The sequence below is a fragment of the Vigna angularis genome, chromosome 2 (genome assembly GCF_016808095.1).
Source record: "Vigna angularis cultivar LongXiaoDou No.4 chromosome 2, ASM1680809v1, whole genome shotgun sequence".
In the NCBI taxonomy this organism is placed as follows: domain Eukaryota; kingdom Viridiplantae; phylum Streptophyta; class Magnoliopsida; order Fabales; family Fabaceae; genus Vigna; species Vigna angularis.
Window position 1 is genome coordinate 20883647 of NC_068971.1, and position 24000 is coordinate 20907646.

General features: G+C 31.3%; 2 protein-coding genes and 1 pseudogene across 2 annotated transcripts; all 3 read right to left on the reverse strand.

Moving 5' to 3' along the window:
* Positions 1 to 1093: 1093 nt before the first annotated feature.
* LOC108327383 (CBL-interacting serine/threonine-protein kinase 5-like) lies at positions 1094 to 2290 on the reverse strand (annotated as a pseudogene).
* Positions 2291 to 9087: 6797 nt separating this feature from the next.
* On the reverse strand, positions 9088 to 9981 carry LOC108328479 (uncharacterized). Its single transcript, XM_017562352.2, has one exon. The coding sequence runs from the start codon at positions 9979 to 9981 to the stop codon at positions 9088 to 9090; it is 894 nt and encodes a 297-aa protein (XP_017417841.2).
* Positions 9982 to 15624: 5643 nt separating this feature from the next.
* Positions 15625 to 20478, reverse strand: LOC108327122 (uncharacterized). Its single transcript, XM_017560858.2, has 6 exons — positions 20284 to 20478; positions 20159 to 20185; positions 19996 to 20058; positions 16167 to 16245; positions 16041 to 16086; positions 15625 to 15950 (listed from the first exon to the last, which is right to left on the reverse strand). The coding sequence occupies exons 1-6, from the start codon at positions 20323 to 20325 to the stop codon at positions 15941 to 15943; spliced, it is 267 nt and encodes an 88-aa protein (XP_017416347.1). The 5' UTR covers positions 20326 to 20478; the 3' UTR covers positions 15625 to 15940.
* Between the last annotated feature and the right edge of the window lie 3522 nt (positions 20479 to 24000).

Below are 24000 nucleotides of genomic sequence, written 5' to 3' on the forward strand. Positions count from 1 at the left end.
TGTGTGGATGTGAGAGAGGATGGAGATGAAAGAGAAACAAATTGGATAAGCAAGGAAGGTGGATTAGGGTTAAGTGAGAGTTTTTGATTTTTTCAGTTGAAGCTACGGTAGGGATGACAGAGAGAACGTTGGAGTGAGAGAGATCAAAGAGAAAAGGTTGAGAGGAATGAGAGATGAGAGAGAAAGATGTGAGTAAGGGTTGATGGATTTCTTGTTTTTTTTTTTAGTTTTGAGAATGGAAATTATTCAACTACCCTTGACCTTAAAACTTAGAATTCATAATATATGAGGATATTTTTGTCTACTAAAACCCGGTACACTTTGCTAAAATGTACCAACTGAAAAAAAACTTACTACGCATGTTAACAAACCCATATATATATATATATATATATATATATATATATATATATATATATATATATATATATATATTATAATTTACAATAAAATATTTTTACTACTTTACAAAAATGTTTACATATCTCATAAAATATGGTTAAACTAAGAAATTTTAGTAATCTAAATAATTATAATAGAGAGAAAAACATTAAAAAATATTAAAGGTAGGATTTCCAATGTTTGCTTTTTTTTTTTTACCTAACCAAATATTTGATTTATCCTCTATGCAGTGTGTTTGGTCGAAATTATGTAACTAAAATCTAAAAGATAATAAGTATATGTTATCCAAATAATAAAGAAAGCAAAAGTAAAACTTCTTTATCTCTCTTAAAACTTTAGTGTGTAAAATTACACAGTAAAGATATTATCTTAGTGAAGTTGTCATATGTGTGCGATCAAAATCACACTAATGTATATTGTTTATCAATGACACTTAAAATAGGTCTATAACAATGATTTTTAAATTATTGTTGTTTTAGTCATCGTTAAAACTTCAAACAAATGATAACGATTTTTAAAGCTATCATCAAAACTTAAAACAATAACAGTAAATGAGAATCGTTGTGAAAAACATGAAAAAAAATATATAAATATTTTAATTGGATAAACGACAAAGATTGCTATAAAGAACCGTTCTTAAAAGTATAAACGATGTTATAAGTGTTTTCTTTTTAATTTCAGATTTATTTTTTTAAAGCCACACTTCCTACATAAATTTTCAAAATCCATTTTTCAACCATGACAACATTTTACCATATTCTAAACAAAACTTAATAAAAATATTTAGGTTAAACCCCTTCAAAAGTTCCTATTTATGTGAGTTTTTCTCAGTTAGATCCCCTTCTTATCGGTTTCACCAATTTAATCATTTATAATGAAAAATTGACTCAATTGAGCCATTGCAGTTAAATTGGTTTAACGGAGTTAAATTTTTTATGACCTGTGATATTGACTTGGACAGTTTTTAAATGTGGCATTGAGAGACCATTATACGTGACATTTGATAAAAAAAACATTTTAAAAATTGGGTTTCGAAAACTCCATCACCGCCGCGCACCTCGAACACCTCCATTGTCATCCCCAGCTTCCCCTTCCTCCCTTTCGTCGCTCCTTGCATTCTTACCGTGAACTGCTTCTTCCCTGTCACCCTAAAGTTTAGCTTCTTCACCACCACCTCCAGCTTCACCATCACCGACGACGCTGAGTGCTTCGATATGAACATCGATGGCAACCACTTCCTCGTCTCGAACAGATTACTCAGATCAAACATGTGCGACAATGAGGATATTATCTCGAAAGCATTGTAAGACGGACGAGCCGGCTTGGACCCGATCAGTTCCCCAGAATGGTTGCCTCTGCTGTTACCATCTTCATTGTCGTTGACGTTTCCACTGCCACCGACATTATCCCCGTTGAAGTTGATGTTATCCTCCACAACTGTCTCCTTCATGGATAACGCAATGGGGCACATGAACCCAACTTGGAACCAATGATCCTTCATGATGTCAGGAATGGAATACCTCTTCTCTGGGTCTACAACCAGCAAATTAGAGATCAAGCATCTCGCCTCGAGTGAAATCCATTTAGGGAATGCATAATCAGCTTTGAAAGACTTACTGTAAATCCTCATCACATTCTCACACTAAAAGGGAAAATACCCAGAAAGAAGCGCGAAGAGGATCACCCCACACGACCATATATCAGCCTTCGACCCATCGTTGCCCTTCTTTTTCAGAACCTCCAGCGTCACGAGCATCCCGTCAGATCTGCACTGATCAGGTAGCGCAGACAAGCCGAAGTCTGACACTTTCAGGTCTTCGTTCTCGTCGAGGAGCAGATTCTCCAGCTTCAAATCACGGTGGGTGACGCGTTTTGTGTCCAGCGCGATTTAGGGTTCATGGCTAATTTTGGGGGTTTTCAAATTTGTGATTATGTTTTCTCTTTACAGGTATCAAATGGTTTAATGGAGAAGAAAATAGATCATGATGAGTTCGGTTGCAACGAGAAGAGCTTGAGTGCTGGATGGAAGGAGATGAATTAAAGCGAACATGGCGGAGTCACGATTTTGATTTTGTGGTTACTTGATTGCAGGTTGATGGTACACGAGGAAGATGATGGTGGTTTTGAGGCGCGATTAGCTTCTCTATGATGGTTCTGGGTGGTGCTTGACTGTAATGGAATACGACTTTTTTTAAAAAAATTTAATCAAAATGTTAAAATGTTTGTAAATTCCACGTAGAGCTCTATGAATGTCATGTTTAAAAAACTTGTCACGTCAACCTCCCACTTCATAAAAAACTTAACCTCGTTAAGCCAATTTAACAACAGGGGGTCTAATTGACTCAAATTAGCATTTTTTAAGACTAAATTGGAGATTCTAATAAAACGGAGATCGAACTGGGAAAAGCCCACATAAATAGGGGCTTCCGAAGGGGTTTAACCAAATATTTATAATAAGTTAACAAAAGGCTGACAACACATAAATAGGGGCTTCCGAAAGAGTTTAACCAAATATTTATAATAAGTTAACAAAAGGCTGACAACACGGTTTGAATGAAGTGAATATTTCTAAATTCTTACACCATAATCTAAATGACTAAATAAAATACATTTTAAAATTAAAAACCATCTAAAGTTTAAAAATAAATAATATTAATTAAATTTAAAAATAAACAATATTTAATATCTAACCCAGAATGTAGGTACAAAGGAATGCATAATTGTATGGAAAAGAGTGTCGAGAGGGAGACTAGCACCAACAAGGAGGGAGGCACAAAAGAAGGAAAACATCATAGGCACACATGACGAACTTGACTAGGGTGGAGGAATGATTGACGAACGAAACCACGAGCGATGTGGAGACTACCAATAACGATGTAAACGTGAAGCCTAGTATAATTAATATATACTCACTTAAGTCTGCATTTTAATATGGAGAGTTTGGTGTGGAGTTAATTAAGATGCAAACTTATAGAATATTAGGAGTCATAATTATAAAATATTAGGATCATATAATTATGAAATATTATGAGTTATATAATTATGGAATATAAGAAGTCATATAATAAACTCTATATTTCCTAATAGAACATTTAATCTCTTTGTGCCTAGAGATTTTTCTTTATTGGAGCAAAGACATTGTCTCGACACCTTTTTGCTTCTTAGGAGGTCAACTTATTACCATTGAGTACAGAATAGCTTACGCATTTAGCATAACGCTATTAGACACTTTGACTTGTAAGTCGTTTAGCGTTGCATTTGGAAGCTTTTAACCTAGTTGTTTTCCTAAGGTTTTCCTATGTTAATGGATGATTTGGAAATCTTGTTTCTAGCACTTATGTTTTTGTGTATCTTATTCTTCTGGTTTAAATGTTTTTAGATTCTTGTCTCATTTAATGTTATTTTATTAATCTTATTTAATGTTTCTAGCACTTATGTTTTTAGATTCTTCTGGTTTAAATGTTTCCTACGTTATACGATGTTTTTGCACTAGTGATCAAAGACATTGTCTCGACACCTTTTTGCTTCTTAAGAGGTCAACTTATTACCATTGAGTACAGAATAGCTTACGCATTTAGCATAACGCTATTAGACACTTTGACTTGTAAGTCGTTTAGCGTTGCATTTGGAAGCTTTTAACCTAGTTGTTTTCCTAAGGTTTTCCTATGTTAATGGATGATTTGGAAATCTTGTTTCTAGCACTTATGTTTCTATGTATCTTATTCTTCTGGTTTAAATGTTTTTAGATTCTTGTCTCATTTAATGTTATTTTATTAAACTTCATAACATGAAAGTGTTTAGACATATGAGTCTTATAGACGATTTTGTCTTAACACAGGGGCACTAAGCACTCCATTTTGGCGCTGAGCGACATTTTTACTATGGGTTTTGAGCACTAGGTGAGGGTAGGATCGTTGGGCAAGTTAATAGTGAAGGATAACTATATGTTTCAGGTGTTGAGCGAAATTTCTTGTTAGGTTCGGAGAACTCTTTGTTTGCACTCTCGCTCGGTGCTAGGTGAGCTCGCTGGGTGAGCATGGTCTGGTGTTGAGTGCCATGATTCTGGTGCTGAGCGCGAGGATTCTAGTGTTGAGCGCAAGGATTCTAGCGTTGGGCGCCCTGTATAAAGGTTTGGTTCTTATGAATGGAAATGTTTTTATACTTTAATGTTGGTTTAGTAATATCTATTGAATTACATTATGGTTTATGCATGAGGTTATGTATGTATTAAAGTATGGTTTGAAAAGAGTTTTTAAGGAAAAATTTTGATGGTTGTTTCAAGTAGTGTATGTATTATTGTAGGAGCTCAGTCTTGGGGGTTATCCTGAAATTCTAATGGATATTCATTCTCAAGTAGAGAGGGGTGAGACATGTGGTGAAAATAGCATGAGGTCCTAGTCTAGAGGCTTTAGGGCCTAAGGCGTTTAACAGACTAACCTTGTGTGTAGTAGGATGAAACCTATTGACAATGACTTGTAGAGTAGTAGACGCACCACAAGTGCACAACCCACCATAGCTTGACAATAATACATGTATCCGGATGTTTGAGTCCAGATGTTATAATATGTTTAAATGTTGTGCTTAGTTTGAAAGTGAAAATATTATATGTTATTTTGTGAATTCTATGTTTTATTCTTTTCATATTAGTTTACTTTTGTTGTTTTTGTTTGTTTATGTGTTTGTTTTATTTTTTGCAATGACCATCTTAATGGTGTGAGCTTAGATGATATCAAGAATGAGCAGGTACTAGGAAACGATGAAGCTAAGGTGTAGAATAGAAAGTTTGGTTTCAATATTATCTTATTTATTAAAGACCTTATTACTTTTTTTTTGGTTAAGTGCAATAATTTGGAATGTTATGTGTTATAATTTGGAATGTTACAAATAAGGTCTCTATATAAATATTAGGTTTAATCCTTTTCGACATCCCTATTTATGTACGAATGTCTCAATTGGGTCCTCGTTTTTTAAAGTGTATCAAAATGGTCCCTAATTTTGAAAATTAATATCAATTGAGTCCTTTCCGTTAAGTTGGTTGGACGGCGTTAAAAAAATTGATGAGTGGATGCTGAGATGACGAACGAACGCTCGTCCACCAGCGAACGAACGCTCGTCCACCAGCGAACGAACGCTCGTTCACCAGAGAACGAACGCTCGTCGACCTCTTACTGCTGGACGACCGTTCGTTCCACACTGGACGAGCGTTCGTTCGGTGGTCGACGAGCGTTCGTTCGCTGATGGACGAGCGTTCGTTCGGTGGTCGACGAGCGTTCGTTCGCTGATGGACGAGCGTTCGTTCGCTGATGGACGAGCGTTCGTTCGCTGGTGGACGAGCGTTCATTCGTCATCTCAGTATCCACTCATCAATTTTTTTAACGCCGTCCAGCCAACTTAACGGAAAAGACTCAATTGATATCAATTTTCAAAATTAGGGACCATTTTGATACACTTTAGAAAACGAGGACCCAATTGAGACATTCGTACATAAATAGGGATGTCGAAAAGGATTAAACCTAAATATTATTGTTTTTTTTATTATTTTATTTTATATATCCTTTACAAAACCTTCATTTGATACGAAAAGAAGATAGCATATAACATTATCTTCTTTCTTTGATTTTTGTAATAAACAATTATTCTCTACTAACGGAATCTATAAAAAATATAGTCTTACGACTTTAGAGTAGTTCTATTAAATTTGGAACTATATACAAGATAAGTTTTAAAATTTTAAATCCACTTCTACTATTACTAATTTGATTTTATTGATGCTATTTTCAACCTTAACTTTGATATTTTAAATATTTAAAATTAATTTTAAGCAAAATAAAAAAGCCTTGGTCTTAAAATTATTATTATTACTATCATTATGAATTATTTTCATTATATTAACTATATAGGATTTTAAATTAAAGTTGATTTTTATTTCTGTATTGATGTATTTATACATGACAGAATATTAAAATGTTATTTAATTAGTACTTAGTTCCATTGTATTAATAAATCATATCTCAATATCTTAACTAGTTTAAAATTAGTGTAATTTTAAAAGAAGTATTTTTAAATCTGTCCAATACTAAAAGAAAAGCATAATGCTTGTGGATTTCAAAAGAAAATCCAAATCATTGAAGAAAAGTAACTTGCTTTCCAGAACACTCAAATCAAACCAAGAATCTGGAAAACACTCATGTCGACATCATGTTAACATTATGAACTAAACTTTGATGTCTTTCTGCTCTTAAGAATTTTCTCTGCATGTTTCTCACTATTTAAAAATTTTATTAAAATATAATAATTGATATTAGTTTTTCTTGTTGTTAAACTATTGACAATATCTACATAATTGATGTGGTTAGTAAACTCCCGTATATGTTACTATATTTTGTTTAAATTATGTTAAAAATACAAAACAAATAAATAAACTTTGGAAAAATGTTCTGGTGGCGTCAATACATTTATTAATGTTTGCATTTAGATATGAAAACTGGCTAATATATTGAATCACTTTGAGAACATTAACCATAAAATAATTAGGAGTACATAGGAAAGAGTTTGAGAAATCCTATTAAACAGTCTTTTTATACATAAAAAATGTACATTGAAAAAATGTTACCAACACTTCTCATATCTCATTATTCAAATTTGACTATTACTGTTATGACGAGTGTACGTAGATAAAATGTTGAAATCATTACTTTAATGGAAAGGTCTTCAAAGTGGACCACCAAATGACGTACCTTGGCTTATGTTATATATATATATATTATGGATATGTTGAACAATAATTAAGTAGATTAAATCAATAAGGCTATGAGAACTGAGTCAATAATGTATTTTAAAAAATACGTATTTTAAGATTCCGTTGGTGAGGAATGAAATGAATTTGTTTTTAGTAAAAAAAAATATCTTTGTTCAAATAATTATAAAATGAAAGGATTTTTTTTTGTTGAATTATTTTGAAGACAAATACTAATACTAATATTATTTCACTCTCAAATTCATGAGAATTTAAAATAATAATATGAAAAGTAAAGATAATTAAGTAAATATTTTTCTAACGTATGTTTGTATTATAGATGATTTGGTTTTTGTAAATGATATTAAGAAAAGATATTATTTATAATAGTGATAGATGAATTAATTTGATTTGTTTTGGTTGAGTTTGACCTGTAAAATTGAAACGAGTTGAATTTACTTGCCCTAGTTAAAAAGTTGTGATTCAACTTCTCAAAAATTAATAAAGGTGATAGCTAACTTTTTTTTTAAATGTTTTTTAATTTTTTAAAATCTATATGTATATATATAATTAAATATATTTTTAATTTTTAAATTAGAAATGACAAAGTCATGACTTATAAATTTATCAAAATTTAACTCGTCAAATTAACAAGACTAAAAAGAGAATTGAAGGGAGCTAGTCTAATAATATATTTTTAAATTAAGAATCATAATAAAAAATAATTTAAAACATTAACTTTTTTATATTATTTTTTTAAAATACAAATATGTAATAGTATTATTACTTAAATAATTTATATTTACAAATTAATTTCAATTTTTAATTACAATAAAAATAATGTTTAACCAAATTTTCATATATTTTTATACATGTTTTTTTTTGTTTTTCATAGTTTTTAAAAATAAACTATAATAACTATTCTCAATATTATATTTTTAGATCTTTTTATTTTTTTCATCATCCCATGATTTTGTTTATTACAAAATTAATAATGAATAAAATTATTAAGTATGTTTAATTTTTGTGTCTTCAAAATAGATAAGATCTGGGATATTGATATAATGAAAGAAAGAAAATAATTTTTATTATTTTAGTTATTGAATAAACTAATTATCACTTAACATATTCTTTAAAAAAAATTATGATACTTCTAGAACTTTTAATAGAAAACAGTAGTCTTAATTATTTTCTTAACTTATTTTTTAATTCACATCTCTTATTTAGAAAATTTAAGAAATATATGAACATACGACATTGAACCTGCTGTGCTCACACGTGATATTTGTTCCTCCGAATATTCCATCCAGTACTCAGAATACAACAACGTTCATTCGCCGCATTTCTGTGCATTAAGCATCTTTTTACTGAGTATTTAAACAGCGACATAAAATTATTCAAATATTATTCTTATATGATAAATAACATTCTCTTAAGTCAAAGATATTACTTCTATTTTATAAATTCAACTGTTGCTATTATATTATTTTCATAAATTGAAAAAATAGATATGATAGTTCACCAACTTGATCCAGAAGTTTATCATGTCAATTTATCACAACACCTTAAAGAATAGTACTCCATTGTTTTCTTTTCAAGTATATATTTTTTACAAGTCTTATTTATTTATAATTTTCAAAATTTACAATGACACTATCACTTTCTTATCCGTTTTCTTACATTACCTTTAGTTAATTAAACATTTTAATATATAATAATAATAATAATATAAAAAAAACATCATAACGCAACTGAAGAAGCAATATTAGCAGAAAAAAATAATTAACATAGTCTTTAAAAATTAAACTCAAACTATATAGAATGATGGTACTAAAATGGATAAACTGGAAGTTCTAATTTAACTTTTACACTACAATTTTGCAAAATAGATTCTTCCCTGAATAGCAGAAACAAAACTGATTATTTTATTAAATTATAATAATCATAATCTAATAAACACTTCTACTTGGATCATCTTGTCCAAACAGCGCACCACTTCCAGCTTCAAAGACGGTGTTGTCGAACCCCACCAACCTGCAACTAACGCCATTCGCAGCCATCCGAACCGGGTCTGCAGCCATCCGAACCGGTTCTGCGGATCTGCGACATGGACCAAACCACTTATTCTGCATGTACAGATTCTTCCTCCACGGTGGAACCGGAAGACCCTTGCTCCTGAAACACTGTCTCAATGCCTCACACAGCTTGGAAACTGTTTGTTTCAGCTCCTCCGCACATCCAACAAAGATGCAGGGAACGGCAGTCAGTACCTCCGAGAACAGTTGCGTCGGCCTCGCGATCTCAAACTGTGCGTGGAAGTCAAGGTCCACGAAGTATCGCCACGTGGTGCTTCCAGACTGGACCACGTCAATGAACTCATGGCTCCCACCAGAGGGGTCCGGTATGGTCTCGCATACCACGGCGTTGTGCCGTCTGTCCCGGAGAAACCCTGCCACGTTCCCACGGAAGAGCGTTGCGTTTTGTTCTTTCAGAATTGCAAACTTTTCAACTGCTTCAGAAACATGCGCGATAAGTAAGTTTCGGTAAGCGTCCCCATTGTAGAGTGAGATTGCAAGACTGGCTGAGTTACTTGCAGAATCGGTGTCTTTGACTGAGTCAACTCGGTCACAGTCGGAGTCATCGAACTGTTTATCCTCGCTACAGCCGTTAGTGTCTTCTTCAAAGAAACCGTGGACGAGATTAGACAGGGAGAGAGAGTCGCTATCACCGGAACACTGGGTACTGCTGGAGTTAAAATTCCAGTGATCGGCACCAACGAGTCGGGCTCGAGCCTGATCGTCGAAGGGGTCAGTGACTCGCTTCTTTCTTAGGAAAGTGCGCATTGGATTAGTTTGAGAGAGAAAGGGAGAATTTTTTGAAGTGGGTTTTGAGGTGAGTGGTGAGAGAAAGGTGGTGGTTTTGAACAGAGGGGAAAGAGAAATGAAATAATGGAAAATAGAGAATTTCCTGGAGAATATTCGTGGAAACTAGTTTTCACTTTGGTGATGCCATTTTTAATTAAAAATTAATTTATAATATGCTTCAAAAAGTTGGCATATCCTATTTAATATCGAAGTACAATTGGCAGATAAGCAGTACAGGTTCAGGAAAAGAAGAAAAAAGTTTTTTTTTTTAATTTTTATTTTTTATTAAAAAAATAGTATAAATAAGTGTAACTGTTATTAATATACCAGTGCTCTTAGAAAAAATAAACATGCCGAACTATATAAATCTATTCAGTGAAGTTTTTTTTTTAATATTTCTCAAAACCAACTCAAATATCAATAATGTGATAAATCTGTATCGTTCAAAGACACAAATATTTTCACTTAAGTGGCACCTCCTACCTAACTTAATTTTAAATGACAAATAAATAACAAAAAATTGATAAAAAAAATATCCACACTATTAAAATATATAAGTGTGGTACTAAGAAACTAAAGACGGTGAAGGATCTCCAAAATAATGGATAAACACTTTCCAATAATCACTCATTGCTTTATCCTTAAAGTGTTTATAAATTAAGTGGATTCTTTTATTAATGGATTAGTAAATTAATAACTTTTAATTTGAATTAGAGGGTATTCATATTTATAACTTTATTATCAACACGAATTTGATATACAATTCACTTATGTTATGAATTAATTTTTCAATATTTTTAAATTATTGAAGTCTTTTATAATATGTATTTCAATAAGGTACTCTTGTTGCGTTTTTTCGGCAATTACATATATATTATAAACATTTATTAAGGATAAAAGAGGAACTGGTAAAGGAAATTTATGAAAGTAATCATCCAACTTACTATATTTATCACTAGATTTTCCATTTCTCCTGTTCGTGGGTTTTGAAAGTGATTGAATTGTAACTATAATTTTCTCTTTTCTGACAGTTAAATTAAAGATAAAAGAAAAGAAAAATTAAATTAATAAAATAACAACTCTAAAATTGTATGCTAGGTGTGTCCATCCTTCTTACATTATGCGACAATTATTATGAATAACAGCTCTTTATCTAGATTTATTTATTGTCTTGATTACACTTTTGATTCTAATTAAAAAATCGATTTTTTTTTTGAAATTTTTTCGATGAAAATAAGTAAAGTAAGATGAGAAGATTCACACATGTAATTTTTATACTGATTCAAATAAAAAGATTCTACGTCCAATTGTTAATCCTTCTTGAAAAGAATGATTAACTTTTTAACAAAATGAAAATCAAGATACAATATAACAATGAATACAAGATCAGAAAACACCTCTCTTAACTGATAAGAGATGACAAAACACCTTCCATCGACACACAAGGGAATGAACAGCTTGATTCTTTTTAGCAAAGAAGCACTTCCAACTTAAACACCCTAAGTACTAGCTTTTCCTTCTTCAAGCACCCAACCTCAAGTTTTCCTCAAACACTTCTCTGTACTTTGTATTGATTTAAGAAACCTTTTAAGAACTATGAAATAATATATATATATATATATATATATATATATATATATATATATATAATCCAAGGTTCGAGCTAAGTCAAAAGCTGAATAGACAACTTTCAACTGTCAATGATAATAGATTATCTAAAGTGATAAGCAATTATCCTGAGAGATAATCGATTATTGCTGAATAGAAGTGTTTTCCTAATTTTGATATGATAATCGATTATCCTAAGAGATAATTGATTATTGCCGCAAGCTTTCTACACTTAAAAATTAAATACAAGATCTTTTTATATTACAAATGAAAGTTAAGCCTACTACAATGAAATCTACAACAAAAATTATTTAACATAGATTGTAAGTTATCCTTTAAGTCTTGAAGTGATCATCATCAAAATCTTTTAAGGCTTCAATGCTTCTCATTGGTAACAGATCTTTGTAGCATTTTCTTTTGATTCCCTTTCTCAATCTTTAGTGTCTTGATACATTCCTCTCTTCCTTCATCATCTCACTCTCTTTAATCTCCTTGTGTTGACCTTTTCTCTCACTTTGATTCAATTCACTTCTCAATGCCCTTACAAATGCCCCCTAAGAGAATATTGCTTCATCACTTCTCATGAACAAGTATTCTCTTGATGTTCCACCGAAGTCTTAAATCTCATGGCTCTCTACATTATTTTGCCTTGCACACTTATGTATTGATTGCTAAAACTGTCACTTGTCTCTTCAAAATCTTCGCATTTAATGCATCACTAACGCCTACTTGAGTATAACTATCAGATTGTTACAAGGATAATATTATATTCTCCTTTAATGGGCTTGGGCTCGTTATTATTTCAATTGTAATGTCTTTGAGTCTTATAAGTTTTTCTAATATTCTTCTTTCTCTTTTCGGGCTCAATGTTTGTGCCTTGCTCTCTTGCTTTATAATCTTCCCTACATTCCTTTCTTTCAACAAACTAAACACTTCTTTCTTTATTGCTTTATGGCTTCCTCCTCCAAGAATACTTCTTTTGCCCCTCTCATCCATTGGCATGGTCAAAATCAATGACAACTCTTCGCTCTAGTTTTTTGTCTCGAAGAAAAGTCCAAGAAGATTTGCGAGACTCAAGTACTCATTCCTTACACTATTGACAACATTGCTTATGCTTTGGTGGTCCCCTAAACACTTTGTCTTCCATGGAATCATTTAAAATGGTTAGATAAGGTTAATACTTCTTACAAGACCCACTAGGTGAAAATTGACATCTTCGATTTGATTGAGTTGTCAAAATAAAACCTCTCCTATCTTAACTTCAACATGTTTACTATTGTTCTTCACTTCTAGAATAAGGAGTTCAACGCTTTGGAGCTACCTTGCAGATCCTAGCCCCTACTCTTTTTTATGTTGTTGTCATTGTCACAATCAAAATCGTGACGGAACGATGAACCAAAAAGAATGAAGTTTCAAAAGAGATTTTGGAGTCGCTATCATAATTTATTTTAGAAAAACTATAAAAAATCGTAAAATAAGACATGGTCTACGAAAACCAACTCCGTAAAAAAAGTGTTAGCAGCCTACAACGTCTGCCTGAGGATAGTACCTTTACTTAAACATGCAAATGAATATGGTTTTTTCAAAATATGGTTTAATAGTTATTTGAACCTTAGTCCCCACTCAATTGTGCAATTTTTTATTGATTTTGGATGATGTTGATAGATTTGATTAATTATGTGGTCATTATTGTCATCATAGATGAATTGTTTGTGCATTAATATGAGAATGAATATTTTATCCTACTAAAAATTATGTCAACATTTTCGTTGACCTTTTTGCACAAAAGTTTATCTCTATGTCCCCAATTATTTGAACCTTAGCCCCGACCCAATTGTGCAGTTTTTTTACTGATTTTGGATGATGTTGACAAATTTAGTTAAATTAATAATTTTTTTGTGAACTAACATGAGAATGAATATCTTTTCCTACTAAAAATAATGTCAACAATTGTGTAAACCTTCGTGTGCAGAAGTTTATCTCTAGGTTCCCAGTTATTTTCACCTCTCCCGACCCACCTAATCATGCAGTTTTATTTTTACAAATTTTGGATGATGTTGACAAATTTAGTTAATTATGTGATTATTATTATCACAATAAATGAATTATTTGTGCATTAATATGAGAATGAATATTTTTTTCTTACTAAAAGTGATGTGAACAATTATGTTAACTTTCCATTGCAGAAGTTTATCTAAGTCCCCAGGTATTTGAACCTTAGTCTCCATATAGTTTTTTTTTTTTTACTAATTTTGGGTGATGTTGAGAGATTTAATTAATTATTTGTTCATCATCAATACGTTTTTTTTATGTTGACATAAGAATAAATATTTTTTCCTAATAAAAATGATTTTATCAGTTTTCTTATAATTTATGTTTCCGTAAATCATAAATACTTTTTTTGTCACTACTATTTTATCATGCTGTATAGAAATAATGAAGGTCCATAAAAAAAACTTAAATTACACAATTTGAAAAATATCTTTTTATGGAGAAAGTGAAAATTATTAGAGGATGCTGAAAGAAACCTCCAACTTAAAATACCAAACAGTATTTAATATTATACTATATCCAAAATAAAAATTGAGAAACATAAATAAAGTGAGATGTTTCAAACTATTTGAGTAGACGTTAATGAATGAGATGGTTGATTTGAAGGGTTTGAAAAGAAGAGGAAGAGACATGGTGGATTCAACTCTCCGTTAACAAATCTAATTGAAATGAAAGTTACGGTAGTCAAAACAAGGTTAAAAGGCCGAACCTCCTTTATAAACATGTGTCTTTGTATAAAATCTAGTCTTGTATACATGGGTCTTGTCATAAAGAAGTATCCTAAGAAAATATATGTACATAATTAGGTGTGACAAAAATTGATATAAAATATCAATAAATTTGCAAGATCAAATAAGAAAGACTAGTAAAAAACATCAAGTATTCAAATTCTTCTGGTTTATTATTTCTCTTTTTCAGCTATATATTTACTTACACTCACTTCTCTTTTTCTGTTCTTGTTCCAGTGTCGTGGTGTATAATACACTCAGATTAATGGATCCGTTTTCAGCTTGATCAGTTGATCGAGTTCAGTTACTGTTCGCATCTCTAATTCGTGATGCAACTCACATTCGCGATTGTGGTTGGGGATGGAGGCATCAACCACATAAGTTTTCTGATCTGAGTTCTTAATTTTCTGAATGATTACAGTGTTTTTGTTTTGTCCTATATCCATTCTTCTGTGTTTACACCGAATTTTAGTATAGCATAAATCGTATTGGAGCTTTAACCATTCATTATGAACTGAATTCATATAATTTTCTTGGACTTACATCTTTACATCCTTCAATTTTTTTTTCTTGCAAATTTATCTCGTATATCGTTACTTTCAGTTCTAATTTTAAGATTTCAAGTTGTAAGTTTAATTTAAGTTCGAACTTTCTTAAGAATTTAAATTTTAGATTTTCAAATGGGCATTTTATTTTCATGAAGGTTTCTTGATCATCTTGTACAACTTTATATGTTTAATTCGGAAAACTAGATCCTTTTAGAAATAAACATAAAAATGCTCTTTCAAAATTGATTGTTAACCTAAATTTGACTATTTTTCAAAATTATTTAATCAAATATGGCAACTAAATTCATTTAAATTGAAAACCTAAAGATTACCAGTCTAAATAAAATATTAGCATTTACATTTGTTTTAAGTTTAAAGTAAATTAAAATATTTATTTTTCACAGAAAACACCAACTCTATGATGTCAAAGCGCCAGAAAATCGAAAAAACCAAAAAGGTTATCCGTTCAAAATAACTAAATCACTTGAAGCTAGTGTCATAGTATTTGAAAGCAGTCCCATTCAATATATCTAAATGTGAATCTTGCAAAAGTCTATTTCACAACCTGCATAATAGGCATTTGCCTTTTGTAAAACCTTAGCAAATATAAACAAATGGCATCCCAAAGAAATCAATCTGACAAATTCCTATAAAGGATTGAATACTGTAAGATGTTGATTATGATATAAAGAAATAATAAAAGGAGAATTCCAATGAATGAGGGGAGGGTTATAATATCAGTGTCATACATCATCAAATCATCCACTTCCAGGTAGGAATTGGGTTAATAGAGGCAAACTGAAGGCAAAATTAAGAAAACTAACTAACCATCATGTTAAGCTGCCAAACTAAAAAATATATCTAGTGTTCATACAAGATCATATTTCTCTGATAACATATTCAACAAGTTAACGACCCAAACAAGAAGTAAACTGAAAAGGGAAATAGAATTTTACTTTCTTGTAGGATAGGAGCATTGTCCACATATGTCCTGCTTGTTCATCATTTCCCCCTGAAATTTAGAGAAGAAAATTCGTTGTCTCATAAACTTCACTTATTAAGGTTATGTGCTCAAAATTAAGTACAATTTAATTTCACTTACGTGCTCATCATTAAGGTTATGTTGTCTCCTTTAAGAAGGATTCTCCCTGATCAAAAAATGAAATTCTTCAGAAAATGCACAAGTGGCTAAGATAAATAGAACAAAATTTGACAAACGGTAGCATACCTAATGTCTTTTTGCTTTTCTTTTTGATGTTCACTTCTTCAGCATCATCAAGAACTAAATTCATGTATTCATCAAAACCCTGTTTGGAAATGAACAAAATCACATTATCCTTGATTATTGTTAGATATATTGCGTTTTATATTAATTAAGGAAACGTAGACTTTTGCTATTGTTTGATATTGGTAGATATTGTTGATATTGTTTTTAACACTATCTTCGATTTACCATATTTATGTTTGGTTGCTATATGTACTTGCATCATTCTTCATTATAAATATATTATCCTATGTGTGTTTTAGACTCGCGATTAATCATATACCTACTTTTGCTATATTCAACATGATATCTAGAATCTAAAGCTTTTGATGGTCAATAATTGAATTTTGACTTCATTGAGAAAGGATTTTCTTGGTTGTTGTCATAGAACACTGGTTCTTATAAAAGATTGAGATTTTTGTGGCAAATCTTTATTGACTTATCAATTTGCTAGATTGTGACTTATCAACTATGCTGAAGTCGCTTCTTTCTCCTCTTTCAAGATTTGTGCTTGTTGCCTTGATTGGAGAACCTTGGTGCTTTAGGATTTTTCTCTCTATATGGCATCTTCTGATGCTTCTTTTGATAGTGCAGGCCAATTTTCTCTTTTTAATGAATTTCTCAAATGGTACGAGGATTGTCAGAACTCTAGTTCTTGTGCTTTTGTTACATGCACAAGTATATCTTTTGTTGGCCTAACTCAACCTTCTTCTCTTGGACCTTGGGTTCTTGACTCAAGTGCCATGGATCACATTACTGGTAATAAATCTTTGTTTGCTTCTTTATCCTCTCTGGATAATTTACCTACGGTTACAATGGCTGATGGGTCTAGAGTCTTATCTCATGGAGTTAGTACTGTTAATATTTTTCCATCTTTAACCATTGATAATATCCTTTAACTTATTATCCATTAGTCATCTAACTTGTTCTCTTGATTGTGTTATTTCTTTTTCCAAAAAATTTTGTTTGTTTACAAGACCAAAGTTTGGGAGAGATATATTGGTTGAGCACAAGAATAGAATCTTGTTGAAACAACTTGCACACTTTTAATTCATGGTGAGGGTTTTTGGGTGATGTTATTCAAACTACATGTTATCTTATTAACCGCAGCCATCTTCGATTTCAAATAACAAAATTCCTCATCCTATTTTATTTTCTCATGCACCTCTACATTCTTTACCTATTAAATTTTTTGGATCTACATGTTTTGTTCATAATTTTAGTCCTGGTCTTGATAAGTTATCTCCTAGATGACACAAATGTGTTCTTTTAGGATTTACTCAATCACAAAAAGGATACAAGTGTTTCTCTCCTTCTCTTAATTGCTATTTTATTTTCGCATATGTCAACCTTCAATGAGTCTTCTTTTTATTTTAATTGTCCTTCTTCTTATATGTCTCTGTCTACTACAATTAACATTCCTGTTGTATGTGACTCCAATTGTGCCTAGTCCACCGTCAAATTCTCCTCTTCCACCTCCCCTTCAAGTTTATAGTCGAAGACATTGTTCCCAACAACCGCTAAGTGACTCACTTCAAGTGCCAACTATTTTGTCTCCTCCGACTCTGACAACTAAGTTTGACCTTCCAATTGCCCTCTGTAAAGATATACATTCTACTCATAATCCCTCTCCATATTATATTACTTTGAGTTACCATAGATTGTCTTCACCTTTTTATACATGTCTTTCGTCTATTTCTTCTATGTCTATTCTTAAATCTGTCAAGGATGCCTTAACCCATCCTGGTTGACGTCAAGCCATGATAGATGAACTATGTGCTCTTCATGATAGTGAAACTTGGGAGCTCGTCCCATTACCATCTAAGAAATCTGTTGTTGGTTGCAAGTGGATTTTTGCTATCAAAGTTGGTCCTGATGGTACTATTGATCTTCAAAGCTTGACTTGTAGCCAAAGGCTACACAAATTTTTGGATTGGATTATGGAGATACTTTTTATCCAATAGCAAAGATGACTTTTATCCATTTATTTCTATGGCTACTCTTCAACAATGACCTCTTTATCAACTCAATGTCAAAAATGTTTTCCTCAATGGAGATTTGTAGGAAGAAATTTATATGGAGCAACCTCTTAGATTTGTTGCTCAGGAGAGTCTTCCAGATTTATATATCGTTTTTGCAAATCTTTATATGACTTAAAACAGTCTCCTAGCACTTGGTTGGCAAATTTAGCAATGGTTCAATAATTTGGTATGATTCGAAATGAGGCAAACCATTAAGTCTTTTACCGCCACTCAAGTGCTGGATGTGTCTATGTGATAGTATATGTTGATGACATTGTTCTTATAGGCAGTGACCACCACGACATCTACCAAATGAAACAACACCTTTGCCACCATTTCAAACCAAAGATCTTGACAAACTCAATACTTCTTGGGTATTGAAATAACACAATCCAATGATGGTATTGTTATATCACAAAGGAAGTATGCATTGGATATTTTGGAGAAATCCAATTGATGAATTCAAAACCTATTGACACACTCATGGATTCTAATACCAAACTCCTACCAAATAAGGGGAAGCCTATTTCAGATTCTAAGTAGTATAGAAGATTGATTGGGAAATTAAATTACCTTACAGTTACTCATCTGGACATTTCCTTTGTAATCAATGTGGTGAGCCAATTTCTCAATTTCCATGTGAAGATTATTAGAATGCAGTCATCTGTATATTAAAGTACATTAAAGGATCTCCTGGAAAATGTTTGTTATATGGTTCCAATAATCATACAAAAGTTGTTTGCTATTCGGATGTTGATTGGGCAGGATCTCCTTTTGATAGAAGATCTACCTCTAGGTATTGTGTCTCCATTGGTGGTAACTTGATTTCTTAAAAAAGCAAGAAACAAAGTTTTGTTATAAGATCTAGTGCAGAAGCATAATATAGAGCTATGGCCTTAGCTACTTGTAAACTTCTTTGACTTAAGAAATTGCTTAGAGAGTTACAATTTGGAGATGTCACTCAAATGACATTTATATGTGACAATCAGACAGTTCTTTATATAAGTTCTAATCTTGTCTTTCATGAAAAGACCAAACACATTGAGATTGACTGTAATTTCTTTCGAGAAAAGATTGTATCTTGAGACATCATTAACTCAAATAATCAGTTAGGAGATATTTTCACTAAATCTTTAAAAGGACCAAGAATTGATTATATTTGTAACAAGTTTGGTACGTACGATTTATATGCACCGGCTTGAGGGAGAGTGTTAGACATATTGGGATTCATGTTAATTAGGAAAATGTAAACTTTTGCTATTGTTTGATATTGGTAGATATTGTTTTTAACAATATCTTCTATTTACCACAATTTTGTTTGGATTTCATATATCCTTGTACCATTCTTCGTTATAAATATATTACTCTATGTGTGTTTTATACAAAAAAAAAAGATTAATTATATACCTAGTTTTATTATATCAACAATAATCGTTCAAATGATCAATATCTTAACAAGGGTATAATGTCTACAACAAGTACCACCATTCATCCCCATCTCCCCTCTCCTCTCCCAGAACCAAAAAGGTTTACAAAATATTTTGAAGCCAACAAAATTTAGATCACGCTATTTTACATATGAGCATATAAACCCATATTGCAATGGACTAAAATACATACACATTTTAGACAGTATGACTAGAAAACTTTAGCATCTTTTTTGAAGGACCAACAGAACACCACCATTAAACTAAATTCCCCCACAATCCAATATACCGATAATAATAACATACATATAAAGTCAAACACCAAGCATAAAAACCAAGACTCACAATGATTCGGCCTTCAATCCTCAAATCTTTTTGCTCAAAAAGCCAAATCTGAATGCGTGCTTTCTGCGTAAATTACAAAATAGTTAGAGCAAAGGAACAGGGGAAATTGGGGCAAACCCCCAGAAACAATTATGAACTAGAATGAGAGTGGGTGGAAACTTACGCTTTGTAGAAACCTGAAAATCAAGTTCTGAAAAAAGAAAGAAGGAATGAATGAATGAAGTTAGGTTAGAGTTAGAGCAAAAGAAAAGGGAAAAAGAAAAAAAGAGTGTGGAATGAGGACGGTACTATGGGCTGAGTCATAACCCTCTGAACTTTGGTGCTCGCCATGGTTACGAAGATGGAGGAACGAATGTCGGAAAAGATTGCAGGAGACGAGTGAGAACACAGTTAAAACCCTAAATTGCAACTTCTTTGTGAGAGTGAAGATTGTAGGAACGAATAAGGCCACAATCTCTTCAGGCTCATGTATTTTTCTTTTTCTTCCACCTTAAAAAAGTTATTTATGTTTACTTAATCAAAATTGTAAATATACATATCTGCATATTTTGTTTTAATAAAACCTAAAATTTCATATTTCTATTAAATACAGAAAATAAATTTAAATTTATTTTTAATCTATGAATTAAGTTAAATTTAATTTTAATTTTCGTATAAATTTTAGTTACTTTTATCTGATAAAAGTTAAAACAAAATTTTGTTTTATCACTAAACAACGATACAAATTGCTAAACTCCATTATTATAACATAAATTAAAAAAGTTAAAACAAGATTGGGTTTCTTTACCTTAACCTCCTAATACTACAATTTAAAGTCAATGTTCAGTCAAACTCAAAAAACCACTTAAAATAAAACACTCAAAATCTCCTATTTTTTTCATAAAAACTCACTCATATATTTATTTATATTTAAAAACAAATGAAACTCGAAGAAAATGAATATAAATTTACCTAACATTGTGTTTGGATAAAATATTTCCACAATTCTAAAAGAATTGAAATATTTATAAATTATTTATAATTGAATTCTCTTTATTTTTTAAATAATTTGCTTGAATAAAATAATTAAAGTATTTTACATTTCAATTCTCTTTTTTAGATAAAATAATTGAATTTTTAATTTAAGATAAAATTTCATTTTAAAAATATTTATTTTAAAATATAAAATTTTAAAATTAAATTTAAAAAGTATTAGTTCAAGAAACTTACTTTTTGGTTCACTATAGTTTTTTACAATGTAGTTTATTTCCCAACCTTAGATACATGTATGTTTATACTTGTGTAGTAATATAAAGTTGTTTTGAGCTGAGTAATTATGTAGAATTGATTGTTTTGTTTTTTATTTTAAATTTTGATTGATATAGGTGATGAATGGTTTTGAATGATTTTTTAGAAATGAAATGAATTGTTTTCTATGAATGAATTTGCTTAATGATGTATACAATGAGTTAGTTGAAGATTATGAACTTAAACTGAGTAAGTTCAATTTTTTATAAAAATATTTCTTGTTGCACTAAAATGTTATTTGGAATTACTTGTAATGTAGTGTAATTATAAATAAACAGACACATATTAATTAACTCTATTATCAATCAAGTAACTATCTAAAATTAGTGTATCATTATTGTTTTTAGGATGTTACAATCCCTATGCACCATAATCGTCACTAAGCCAAATTAATTCTGATTTTATTTTTTTATAAGAAAATTATATCTTAATTTTGACAACAAAATCAAATTCTAACATCTCCTCCTAATTATCATTATTATTATTTTCACACCATCCCAAAACTTCAAAAACACCACAACATTTAAATCTTAAAACACCAAATATATGACCAATTTGATTTTTGGGACAAAAATATATGGAATTCAAACATAGGAAAAGACACCTATACCGATTTGATTGGAATAGTAGTAATTATGATAAAAATAAGTAAGAACACAATTTTTTTTCACTCAGAAAGCTACAAAGCAATACTACTCCATACTTAAAAAAGATAGTAAAAATATTCATACATACACATAGTAAAATTTATGATGGATATAATGAATATTTTTAATTAATAATCATGCATTATTAGTATTAGTATTTAATTATCTCCCTTACTGGTAGAATGAGTACGAATATCATAGTGTTCGATAATATTTATTTCTTACTAATAATTATTAGTTAATTATATTTAAATAATTTTTTAAAATCAAGTGATCAAAATAAAATTATTAATAAAAAAATATTAATCAGCAAATGATTATTTAAAATAACTTCATCCATTTTTATTTCTTTATAAAATTAAAGTTCTTTTTATTTTTTTTAAATTTGTATTTTACTACAGCTGATTTGAATTTTATGTTTAAAAAGACTAAATTTATTTGTATTAATATTTTATTGAATGATTTTATTAGAATTATATTTTAATTTATCTTTTATTTAAGTTTTATATTCTAAATATTTGTTTTTATATAATTTTATTTAAAATTAAAAAATAAAATGTCACGTCCATTAAATTAAATTCACTGCTGAATCACCACTCTGCTTCCATTAACGCCCGGAACACGTGTTCAGTGCCATTAACGACACGCACGTACTCTTGCATGCGACGGCCAGATGTCATTTTTGGAACGTTCCAAAACGTTAATGGAAGACGGGTGGCAGTCAAAGAATGGACGCACGTCCTGCCTGGGAAGAGAAACTTAATTTCTGGAAAACTCTCCCCCTTTCTCTACACGATTCATCTTCTCCCCCAGGATTTCTGAATCTCAAATTCTCCACCTTCTCTCTAGAACTCTTCTCCTTCTCTCTTCCACAACTCACCATTCTCTGTTCCGTTCACGTTTCAGCACCGTGAGAACGATCCCTGCAACGTGAGCTTCATCTGGAACCGATCGGTTTTGGATTCTGAAACGGGTAAGTTCCAGACTCTTCATTGTTCTTCCTTAGCTACATGCAAGCCTCGTTCTGAATTTGCATGCACTTTCCCTGAACCGATATTAGTTTTCTGTATTTTAGCTTAAGGAGTTTTTGGGGCTGAACGTTAAGTGTAGAAGAGTGTACTGGAATCTGGTTTTCCTTCCGTAGAACGAACGCACAATCCGGGTAAGGGAAGCTTATTGTGATTTAATGTATACTGTGTGTTGTATGCATGTTTGATATGGATTGTATGTATGCGGATGTATTAGTTATGAACGATCGCTGTTACAATGAATGAATATGGTATGCATTGGTTCATTCGTATGCTGATGGTTGCTTGGTGTGAATGATTGATGAGGATTTTATAAAGTATGTAATTCGATATTTTGATATGAGGTATAAAGTATGAACTGATGTATGATAATATGAATTCTGTAATGTATGAGATTTATGGCGGAGATAAATTATAAGATTTGAATCATATGAAAAATGAACATTCATTAGCGAAACGGTCATTGACCGTTCGGTATTCATAGTAAATTCATTGAGGTAGTCGAACCCTTTCATTTGGAAAGGATTTCTTTGTTAGGACGAACGCCCTCTTTTATTTAGCTTTACGTTTGAGCGTTCGGCCAAACGTGAACATCAGGAGTGTTTGTGAGAATTTGAAAAGCCTGAAATTATACCTTTGATCTCTTGATCAAATTATTAGAACATAAACTTGAAGTATCTCATCTTATATAAATCCAAATTTTCTATGATTTTGAATCAGTGGATAACCTCGACCAAAAAGCGTACGTTCTAAGTGGCGCTCGGTCTCAGACCGAACGCTCGTCCAAAAAGTGTAAATAATAAGTAGCGCTCGGTCTTACACCGAACGCTCGTTCTTTCCGTAATTCTCAAACGAGCGGTAATAGCGTTCGTCCTGAATCGAAACAGCGTCCGTCCTGAATCGAAACAGCGTCCGTCCTGAATCGAAACAGCGTCCGTCCTGAATTGAAATAGCGTTCGTCCTGATTTAAATAGCGTTCGTCCAATCGATCTATTGACGTTCGTTCTCTATTACAAAGAGGACTGGACGTTCATCTTTTTATG